General features: G+C 38.7%; 1 protein-coding gene across 1 annotated transcript; it reads right to left on the bottom strand.

The window, feature by feature from the left end:
• Window positions 1-4,701: 4,701 nt before the first annotated feature.
• LITAF (lipopolysaccharide induced TNF factor) lies at window positions 4,702-11,384 on the bottom strand. Its single transcript, XM_053471087.1, has 4 exons — window positions 11,284-11,384; window positions 7,302-7,508; window positions 6,454-6,610; window positions 4,702-6,058 (listed from the first exon to the last, which is right to left on the bottom strand). The coding sequence occupies exons 2-4, from the start codon at window positions 7,501-7,503 to the stop codon at window positions 5,950-5,952; spliced, it is 468 nt and encodes a 155-aa protein (XP_053327062.1). The 5' UTR covers window positions 7,504-7,508; window positions 11,284-11,384; the 3' UTR covers window positions 4,702-5,949.
• Window positions 11,385-12,075: the final 691 nt, after the last annotated feature.

Raw genomic sequence — 12,075 nt, forward strand, 5'->3', positions numbered from 1 at the left:
GGAGCCCCACATTCTAGAGGCCCTGCAGAGGACCAACACCAGGTGCCAGCCATAATACCATATGACTGCCATCGGTAGGATGCACCCTACATTTTCCGCCTCCCTCCCCCAACGTTGGTGTCCCCTTGTCAATGTGCACAACACCCCTATCCGGGAAAGTGGAAGGGGTGTAGAGGCCGCCTACAAGCGCCCTGTAGAAAGGCAGACAACAGTTAAAGAAGAGACTTACCCATACGCATGGAAAATAGTCACAAAGTAAATAAAAGTAGATGCAGTTAGGACAAAGAACTAAGATCAAATGCAGAAAATGTTAAAGTTTTGGTAATGTGTCCATATGAAGTCCGGCGTTTGAAAGTGTAGCCTAGCGAAAGTTCCTAGATATGCCATTTTTGGTGTAGTCTAGAGGAGGGGGTACAATATGTGGAAAAGTGTGCCTATGTTTGTTCTAAGGCACAGTGTTTCGCGTATATTGTTTAGCGCAGGCTCTGGCTGATTCCACCAAACCTACTGCCAAATGGCAATGATTGTGTCTGAAGCCCCCTTTTTAGAGTGATGACATCTGGGAAGGAGCCTACACACATAATGCCAAAACCAGTACGTTCTAAAATGATCCATTTCTGTAATTGTCTGCAAACGCTTAAGATGAAACATAATGTACGCTATCTGGTAGTTCCAAAGATAACCCTGTTTCCAGGGAGCAATGTTAAACAGTTCTCTTTAGTAATCATTCCTTTCAGAATGAAGAATCTGACATGGTGAACTCCTGCTATGTCAATCATTCACAATAGCACGATTTCAATCATATAACTACATCGAAAGCCCAACAGTGCCATCTGCAGTCCCAGTTAAACAGTCCATGTGAACGTTCTCATTCATTTGATGATGGTCCAAACCTCAGTGAGCTTCTGTTGCAGGAGAAGCCTTGCAAGCTCTGTGTACTGCAGATAAAATAAAGTTAAAAGGACATTCCACCCATCATATTCCATGAAACAGCTGAGTGACCCCAAACTTTTGAACCATAGTGTATATGGACGGTATATTACAGTACTGTGAAAAGGTTTTCGGCTGTAAAGTAAAAATGCTTTAAAAAAACAAAGACGTGCTAACAGTATATTTTTATCATTTAACAAAATAAAAATAAACATACAGAAAATAAATAAATATATATATATATATATAGATATATATATGAGATCAATAGAGGTTGCAAAAGGTATGAAGACATTAGATGCCACGGTGAAGTTAGATGTGCAAATACACGCAATGGGAAGCCATCAAGCTTCATGCTATTTAGGAGAGGCTTCGGTAATGATGTTTAATAATTTTAAAACAAAGATGTTTGTTACATACCTTAAAAAAATTGTAAAAATACATCAGTTTAAAGCAAAAAAATAAATGTAAATGATCCATAATTAAGAAAAGGCCGTCTTCTCCTTTTGTACCAGTTTGCCATTGTGTGTGACTTTTATGTCACCGATTGTAAGAGCGCTATGGAATCTGCTGGCGGTATAAATGCAATGTGATGTAAGGCGGCATAAGCTCCAGAGCCAGTCCTGGATCTCTATTTCTCAGTTAAGGAGCTTTGGGGAAATGTGATTGGATGAGTATCACTTCTGTCTTGTGTGATATACCTTAAAATTCACAACCTCACATCTGCAAAGAGTTCATAAAATATGCATTACTTCTGTAATCCTGAAGGTACCTTAGTACGGGTTTAAAAAATGCTGGAATTAATGAATTAGCCCCAGTGTTTACCAGGGTGGCCTTCTAATGTCCATCAGTAGTCTTCATGTTTTTTTACAATATCATCAAACAATTTCATCTGACGGCTACTATACACTTATAAAAATGTTTGGCATACTTGTTGAACAGCGTAAGCATCGAGAGCACTGCTGCCGGTCTATGAATGAATGCACTATTTGCAATAAACATCCTTCTCATTCATCAGAACATGAGAAAGTAGAAGCTTCGCAGGCACTCAGACTTCCCACACCCTCACAATAGCTTCCAGTTATGCGGTTGTCGGTTTAACATCAACCAAATACCACGTTTAAGGAATACGGTTAACGTAAGGAATACCACATAACCCACAAATGCTACAGGATGTAGACGGCATCACCAAAAGTGATTTATTTAGAAACGATATGAGCTGCATCGGTACCCTTACGTGTTTAGCAAATCACTTTACATTATGTGAGAAATTCAGCCCTCATCTGGTTTATTATACGTTGAGACACATTTATGTCTGTGAGTTTTTAATGGTATAAGTATTGTTGTTATTTTTTTATATTTGCAGGAGATCCGGAATCAAATGACCTTAAAGGAACAGAATAAGGTGTTAAAAGTGAATTTGGTATAGCCCATGTCTGCAAATACAACAGCTTTCAGAGTTTCTTGCTTGTTTTAATGTGCTATACTCTGTTCGCTTTCAGGATATCTTATCGGGTTGCTAACTGATAGCAGATAATCTCTTTACTATCTGAGCATGGAGCCCTATACGGTATGTCTTCATCAAGGACGTTAGCGGCACCTGTTAAAGAAATAACTTCTTATAGAAACAATGTTGAGTTAAGCAAAGATCCATGTTTTACTTCCAAGTCTCCATAAAGTTGTAAGGTCTCTGAGGGCCACACTGTCCAGGCTACTGGAAAGAGGAAAATGCATATGGGGTGATTCTTCAGAAAGGACAGCCAAATGGAGGGACCACTCAACGATCATATACATGAGAGGTCATCACTCTGGTGCTCTTGGACTCTTCATTACTGATGTTCGTGTAGAACTTGGGGTTAATTCAGTACTTGAATTAATACCTATCTGTAAAGTATATGCTGAAAATGAGTGTTGCAGCAGATGATACTTTTTTGTGGATTGACATTTCTTTTTGGGTCAGGTTGTTGAGAGTATCGACCTTCTTTATGAAGTGTAAAGAAAAACTGAACGGACATCATCCCACGTTAGTGGTTTGTAAAAGTGTATGGATCAAGAAAAACAAAATGATAATATACAGGGCTCATCAACCTAAGGTGACTAAAAAAGTTGAGTGTAAAAAGAATATAAAGAGCCTTGGAACATAAAGCATCCTGGGATTGGAAGATAAATGATGATATATCTAAAGAAAATACTTACATTTAAGCATGGGAAATGCTATCAACATAAAAATGTGTCCAGTTATGACAATAAATTAGAATCAAATGCAGAAAGTTTTTGTCAGTGTGTTCATATGAAGTCCAGTGTCTTTGTAACTTAAATAGTTAATCATTTTAATTTGGAGCGTCTGTCTTTCTTGGGTATTTTTGATGTTCCCTTTGAGCATTTTGATCCTTGAATCCTGCATGGAGAGACTTCTTTGTCTGAAACGAAGCCAGGTGACTTTTCTTGACCCATACACAGCCGCAGATGTCTTATATGGGATGTTTTCAGTTTAGTATTGCTTTTTACGTGATAGAAGAGGTTGATTTTCTTGAAAGCACATCCCAAAACCTAAATGTTGGTAAAATGTATTACCACATCTTTAACGCATTTTTGTATACATGTATAACAAAACAGGACCAGCATGGCACCTTGGGCCTTAATAGGGACAATCTAATGTCCCTACTATAGAAGAATGAATCTTAAAGTAGCCATGGTGCAAATTCATTCTTCCTAAGTAGATCCGAGTACCTTTTGAGAGGAATGAGATCAAGCAAGAGTCTAAACACGTACTCCAGAGAGCAGGGCACCCATTCATTTTTAGAATAACCCATACCCATAATTGTGCGCAAATACTTCTTCAGGTGAAAAACAATGTTCAGGGTAGTCACAAAGATAATCTTGTTTTCAGGATTATATGCTACCAATGTTTGTGTGAACTCCTACTATGCCAAAATCATTCACAAAAGCTTACCGCTAACTCAATCATAAAGTTAAATCAAGAGCTCAACAGTGCCATCTGCAGGCCAAGTGTGTGCTTTACAGAACTAAATAGTTTACAATAATGTTTTTAGAGATTCTAGTTCAGCAAAGGCTTTCAGGTTTTATTAAAATCGCTGTCAACTTTCTAGAGCGACTTCCACTCCCCGGAAACTACGGTATATCTTTCTTAATAATGACATCATAGCCAAAGAGGTGAAATCAAGAGCACGGGTAGTGTTATCAGTAAGTTTGCTCATGTGACATGCTCAGCAGTTGGTCATGAGGTATCTTGTAAGGTTTTTTGCTAGGAGAGCTGTAATGACTTTGTATCAGCCCAGTAACAATCTGAGATACAAATTTAAAAAAATGATCTCAAAAAGCAACCACATATACATAAAATAGCACAAAAATATCACCACTTCATGATCATATTTTACAGACAGGAAGTTTTGGGGTTTTTTTTGTAATTTTAACCATAATTCCTTTGAGGGGATTATTCTGGTTCTGGTATCAACCTTCTCCCTTTATTATTATGAAGGGCAAACACTGGCAGGTTCTTCCAGCTGAGCTGGCCCTGTATTTACACAGAATACAATGGTCGAGGAAACATGAATAAGTCTCCTGATTTAACTATACATTATCAAAGGCTAGCGAGGGAAAAAAAACGCCTGTTCCTACAGCAGAAGCTCCCCGAGGACGGACCTTCATAAAATATAGTAAAGTCACGGCGCTAAAACCACAACTCTTCATTGGCCGGCACGCTTGTATATTTTGCATCAATTTGTAGATATTATATATATCACAGACCAGTTCCGCATAATTCTAATTCCATTTATTTGTGATTAGATAGGCACTTAATACAATTAAAATTACACAAATCATAAACGTTTTATTACAAAAATTGTAAAAATACAATTGTAAACATCTTGCAACAGGATTTAGGAAACATTTTGGTCCTTTGAAACAATTTTTGAGTTGTAATCACAATGTTATCTTGGAGTAATAACGATATACACACTTTGTCTAGTAATTACGTATATAAAAAAAAAACAAAAAAAACTCTGCCAACAATGAAACAGTGATTAACTTGGAAAATGGCTCTTAATATTACAAACTTAAAGTGAACGCAACAGCATTTTTTTTTTTCAAATATTAAGTTATAATTACAAAACAAAAGTCAAAAATCTGAGCCTTGTGTGCGATTTCGAAACTTTGCTGGCCTTTCCTCATATGGCAAAAGTGCAAAACAAGAATTGCGTATAATAGTAAAGTGTTAAAAGCAATGCAGCACCATCGATTCAGCTCAATATGGCCATGTCAGGTTTAGACAGGACTCGTTGAAAGTGGCATACTTGAAGTGAAGCCGAGCTATTTGGCCAAATAGTGTGACTGTATTTATTCCTGAGATATGTTAAGTGGCACTTATAGGACGGGTAGTGTGTATTTAAATATTTAGCATATTTTATATTTATATGCTTATTATGCGAGTGTTCACAATTTTTGTAATTTTTTCTGAATAGTCCCTTAGTCTATTTCCCTAATACAATTGACTGACTTTCAAGACACATTTAATAAATATCATGCATTTCAAGACCTTAAACTATTATTTTTTTTAGTTAGAGACGGAAGTAGTTAATTTTAGGGGTATAAAATTACAAATGTAAATATGAATACCTCATGTACCTCATACATTAGATCCTGATCACAGTATATTAATGTGATGTGCACTGATCCTCCCTCTTTCTTCTTTACTGTTTTTAGAGGGTTAGTTTTAATATAGTGGAGGAACAGCTAAAATATATTCTAGGGGTTCCTCAGCTTGATGCATGCCATGTATTATAGAATATTTTGTATGACAATACTGAATAAAGTCTTACCTATTCACTGGGAAGGTATGTACAGCCCACTTCACAGCATATTGGTAGATTATACCCATCAACATGCACACTTTTGGCAAGGACAAACAGACATCAATACACAATGCTGCATAGTTTTGCACTCGAAATATAAATAATGGGTTAAGAACAAGGAACCAAAACACATAAACTAGGTATTTCTTTAGATTCGTTTGTACGTTCCTAGAAGGGCACTGCAGTTGGGGCAGTAATGATCCACGTCCTTTAATGCATCGACACAAAAGGGAATGAGGCAGCAACCCAATCCACAGCTGTAATAAATAAATACAAATATATATCAGCACAATTGTTTATGGTGCATTTAATTTATAACACCCTTTGGGAAAATAAAAACATTTTGCATTCCAATACTACAGAAAAGTGTAAAAATCTTAATTTGAGAAAAAACGCACATCAAAAAACCCTCTGTGAGCATAATTAGTAATAGCATTTTTATAACAGGAATTTAGCAAAAAACAGTACCATTCCTAGAGACGATTTATTAAAATATAATATATCTATACACATATATATTATAAATATAGTAAGGTATTTTACTAAACTTTATTTCCACGGTTTTGTTCTTCTAGATATTGAGCAATGAACATGGTGACGCTAGTATGTGTACTCCCAATTCCAAAACTCATTTTAGCCTTTTCAAACTTACCCCAACAAGCACAAACCCCCACAAGACAACCAGGCAAGCGCTCCTGAAGTATAACTAAGACGAGTAGTAACCATTCCGTTGCAAGACCGGCAGCACATCTGAACAGGACGATCGTGAAATGTTAGTGGTTGCTGAACGTACACGGTCTGAACTGTAACTAAAGAAGAATAGAATGTTAGCTTTCTACATGCAGAAAGGTGTATATCCATTGAGGTTTTGTATTCTATATGCATGTCTAGCTTATTTCTTTGGCATGTAAAACGCCAATGTCACCAATACTGGCCACGTATGGGTTTTATGTTACGGGTCTTATCAGGACCTTATCATTTGCATTTGAGATATTATTGCATTGGCAGGGAAATGTCTTAGGACAGGCTGGAGTTTCCCCTGCCAGCAAGAGGAGGCATTAGATGTGCAATGAATGAAAGCGTCCAAAACAATTCTAAAAACTGGTTTAGTATGTAAGGTAGCATTGACCCCTAATTTGCGGAAAAAGTTGCATGTAAAATGTCAAAAAAACCTATTTTCATTTACCGCGAAATGCAAAAAAGTCCAGCCTTATCTCGTTTGTATTTCTGACCAAACAAAAGGTTTTGATTATTGTTTCTTTTTAAGCTTCTCTAAATTGTAATGTATTATACATAATAAAATGATGTATATATATATCAAAGAAAACACTATCTGTTTTTAAGAGAAAAATACGTACATTAAACATGAAAAATTGGGAATCGTGGTTGTACAAATATGGTAAAAAAAAAAAAAAAAACAATTTGTAAAAATCAATCATGAAGGGGTTAATACAAGTTGATGAGGTCACAAAATACTTGTTAAATGGGCTAAAAACTTACCAGGAGGTTGCATGGGGGAAGGGGCAGGCATAGGCTGAACTATACAGGGAGGGCTGTTCATGTTCTTTGCGTCCATCCCTCCTTGAGGCATCGGGTATGGTGGATAGGGTGGATAGCTATTAATTGCCTCGTCGTACGATGGAGGGGCGGTTGGAACCACATAGCCACCTGGAATCGCTTGATAGTTTGTCGGAGCCTGCATCTCACCTAAAACAAAAAAAAAGAAGATTTTCCCTAAAAATGTTGTATGAAAAATTAGGATGAGGTCTGGCGATAATTCTCTCCAACGTGGGGCCGGAGAAGCAGATCTTTCGCATTGTCTTTGGGCTTCTCCAATCATACAGGGATTGGGTAGTTAAGTTAAACGCTATGGGCAGCCAAACAAAATGCTAATTGACAGTCAATCCACAAGCGGTCCTGTTTGGCATTCATCCTGGCACTTTACGTAAAGTAGCTCAAATGATTTTAGCAGCAGCTCGCAGAACAAGTCTTCATGGATGGACGGATACATCAGTACTCTACCCAGTTAGGATGGACTGGATAGCGTGCTCCTTAGCAAAAGAAAAGACTACTTACAAGTTTTTATCAAAATCTGGAGTAGGTGCATTTGGATTTTAAAGCCCGCAGCGCCGCAGGCAATAAATTAAACGTTTCAGTGCACCTCGTGGTACCGTCAGCAATCACTAATCCCAACTTGATCAGCAGCAGACACATATACAACAGGAACAGTGGACGGAAGACGGGGGTGACATAAGACCCACTATTTTAGAGGGGAGGAGTGCATTTGGGATACCCTTCGTTTTTATTTTGTTTGCCCTGGTTCTACAGGGATCTGTTATACTATTATATTATTATTCTGTAATAATCCGGCCTATGTTCTTAGAAAGACAATGCTTAATTAACCCTTGTTGTCATTGTGGGCTGAGATCAGCATTACGAGATAAATGCCAGTATTATTACAGCTATCCCTAAGCGTGACTCACAGCGATGTTGGATATTCTATGAGAAATACAAATACAATGGATTTAGCTTCGTATGAACTAATGATCAGGATATAATATATCAAACGGTTTTCATCGTGACGTCTTTTGATACGCAAGCCTCTCTAATTCATTGGAACATGTACATACGGTATTTCAAATAGCCATCACCGTCACTCATGATTAAAAAGGTTACAATAAATAGTTGACACATAAAAATGTTGTGTAATGACATAAAGGGAAGATGATTTAAGGCTGTTGTGATTACACCCCCCCCATGCATTTGAAACAAATTGCTTTAATATGACCGTCTCGTGGGTGCATGTGAGATACATTTAGCACCGTTTGGTTACGCGATTGGCCGTTTGTCTCTGTTGGAGCAGTCTCTCATGTGAACACAACAATTTTGCCAGTTTCCGACATTAAAAAAGCGGAGCTAGCCTGGAATTGACCACTAATATTTACATTATATTTTTTAAAGGGTGTCATTTTGAATTAATTTTAAGATCCTTCCTGCTCTACAACCTAATTTAGAGCAGTAATAATAATAATCATAATAACAATATTGGGGTCAGCTCGGCTTCTGAGCCCCTCCACCCCACGAGAGGTACAAAGCAGGCCGCTTACCGGCCCATGTTGGCAAACCCTTTAGGTCAACTACTGGTGGCCCATTCTTCTGTATACTATGGCTAGGCCAGTCGGCCCTCTTAGCAGCCCTCTCTCTTCTTGCACAGGGATACAGTAAGAGAGGTGTACAGCTGGCTGCTATCCTAAAATTGTAGACAGTTTTCAAATGATTCCTTTGAGAGTGAAAATACATTGAAAACGGGACAATAAACTGTGTTCGATGTGATTCATCTCTGAAGGACATCAGGGATATAATACAGAATCCACAAAAAGTGTCAGAAAGTAACAGAATGTTGGAAGAGAGATATACTATTTTGGGAAGTGACTGAAATTCTCTTATGAAATGTCATGCCTTCTTAGTAAATGTATTGTATTTATGTAGTTTTACATACATGAAGAGCCCATATAGATGTCAAATATGCTATAGAAAGAAACTAGGGAAAAGAAAAAAAAATCCAAACATTTATCTACAAGAATACCACCCTTGCTGGTACATCTGCCTTTGTGAATTACAACTCCCATGACCCTTGTCAATATAACTGAGGGTTATGGGAGTTGTGGGACACAAAAACAAAAGTGATGGTTTCTATTAAAAAATATGTTCTTGGAAATATGCGTTTTTTCTCATGTATGCATCAACAGACAGCATGCAGGTACGCTTACAGCATATTTACCGATAACTTTTAGTAGGGAAAATAATTCATACGGGGAAGGCCACATGATGCAAGTCTGGGTCTGCCATTACGTCAATGAAGATCAGGTTTAAAAATATAGAATTTAGCCGCATCTTATTGCTCCTGAAGTAAGGACTCAAACCCTTGGTCATGTTCTTGGTGATGTCCTAGATTCTGTTTAGCTTTATGTGTATCCCATCGCATGCATGTTTCCTTTCTTTACATTACACCCAAGGCTCTTACTCTATAGCTTTACATTATAACCACTTGTTCCAACATTTAATTAAATGGCGACATAAGTATGAGTCGCTGTAAACTGAGTCAACGTCAGAGCGACTGTCTGTTCAACAAACACAAAATAACAAAGTGTTACATTACTGTAAACAGTTGGTGTCTAACAGCGGCTGTTTCTACACCAAATAGCAGGTAGAAAGACGAAAAATGTTGTTGGGCTACTCAGAAGATGTTACAGTCAGCCGACGTGATGAATGTACAGTGTAAACAGCATTCCAATGCTACACAAGGATAGGGTTAAACTTTGTTATTGCCCAACAGATTTCCCCCTTTGTAATCTCCTGTAAAGAAACTCAGCTGTATGCAGAAGAGATCCAAGGATCCGGCAACTACACACAGCGTTCATTCGACTGTCACCCACTGTGATGGTTTACATGCAGCTACATACAGAGCGGAAGCAGCCATTCCTAGCAGCCCCCCAGGGTATGTTCTTTTGGGGCAGAAAAAGCAGAAGGCGGAGGAATCTGTGCAGTGCGACCCATGGCCGAGCCACTTAAACATCACAAGTCTGTCCTAAGATTGGGAATAGCCTATGCCATACATGTTCATTGCATTAAACTACCACATTCACCTGGGAGGCTGTTCCACTTATCTACCAAAACTTTATGGATGAACATTTTATATTATCTTGGACTGTGATTCGGACCCTGATCAAGTGAGTTTACAATCTAGAAGACACAGTAGCAGCCATTTAACCCTTAGATGGAGGGTTAAAGGATTATGCAACATGTAGCTGTAGCCCTGTAGCAATCAGGGAGCGCAACATATAATTAACTCAAACAACCATAGGTCTGCATACCAATAAAGATTTCCTATAGGAGGCTGGGATACAAGTTAACCCATATAGAGCCAGATCACAGTATAATTAAAAACCATGCAAAAAGAAAGAAAAATGCATGTATGTGCCAGGTTATCATCAAGTCACCTTCACTGGATGAACTGCAATGATAATTGGTTTCAATGTTTGTTTGTATAAAAGTGTTATTATTATTAAATAATAGTTTAAAGTATTAGGATGAACAGTAGCGCCTAGTGGGCTTCACCAAGGAAAATAATGTTTCCAAGAAGTCAGGGATTAGGCCATCTGGGCTTCAATCTCTGGCCTTTAAATCCCATCACACCTAGTCATAAGGGGGAGGGGCTAAAGTACTGTTAATGAAACCTAACGCGTAATACACGTATATATGTTTATTACTGGAAAGCAGAAACTGTCATAAAACACAAACCGCACAATGACACATATCCCACAGGCCACCTCCAGCCCGGCACTGGAACAGTTAACAGTAAGTCCTTCCAAACAAGTTTACGGTGCCCTAAAAGTCTTAAAGATACTTTTCCATCCCAACCGAGACTTGCAGATATCTACCGGAAAAACGTACGGTACGCTCCGAGATAGTACACACTCACCGGTTTGAGGGCGCTCCCACGGACGGAATCAGTGCGTTCACCTAATTTACTAAAGCCAGGAGTTTCTGTATCTGGGAACGCGCAGCGCGCCACCGAGAAAGGAGGAAGCGGGTGGGGGAGTGACGTGTGCAGGGGGAGTGACGTGTGCAGGGGGAAGGTGGCGGGCCTGTACCTCAGCTGGGCGGATGCGGCTCGGTAGCGCGTGCTTTGCGGTCATCGCGGGTTTCACGATAAAGTTGTATTTTGTTCGTATATCCGTGCCCTTGCCTACTTACCGGATATGTGATAGCAACGGGCGCGTACACGAATAGTGACGCGTGCTCGTTCCATCTGTCATTACGGTTATTTTAGTGAGTCAGCGTGTGGTGATTCTACTGCGTTCTACAGACCCAAACGTTACAATTCTGCATATAAAACAGCAAAAATGCGTTTATAAGTTATATAAATGTATTATTCATGTTGGCGTACTGAGAGGATGACAGATAAGTAAAGCAGCCTTCCAGCAGAACGGGTAAAGGTTGATACAGTGAGAGAATTTAAACATGCCTGGGTTGTCTGAGTCTAAAACGAGGCCAGAGACTGAATGAAGTTGGAGAAAATTGGGCAGACCGGAGGGCCCTAATTGGTCTTATCTGCCATGAAATTCTAAAAGCCTAACTTGGTGGCATAAATAGCTGTCAATAGACTTAGTAAAGCCCTGAGCATATTAGTACCTCTACCACACCCCTAACACTAAAGTGCCCTCTTTCATAAGTTTTGGGGTCTGAGTCCCCACAACAGTTTCTTTTTACT

This window comes from Spea bombifrons, chromosome 7 (assembly GCF_027358695.1).
Source record: "Spea bombifrons isolate aSpeBom1 chromosome 7, aSpeBom1.2.pri, whole genome shotgun sequence".
Lineage (NCBI taxonomy): Eukaryota > Metazoa > Chordata > Amphibia > Anura > Pelobatidae > Spea > Spea bombifrons.

Excerpts from the sequence above, each read along its gene's own strand:
- LITAF (XM_053471087.1), bottom strand. The coding sequence starts at position 7,503 with ATGCAGGCTCCGACAAACTATCAAGCGATTCCAGGTGGCTATGTGGTT. Across the intron at positions 6,611-7,301 it reads TTCCCCCATGCAACCTCCTG|TTACAGTTCAGACCGTGTAC; the intron begins GTAAGTTTTTAG and ends ATTCTTCTTTAG. Across the intron at positions 6,059-6,453 it reads GGGGGTTTGTGCTTGTTGGG|CTGTGGATTGGGTTGCTGCC; the intron begins GTAAGTTTGAAA and ends TATTTATTACAG.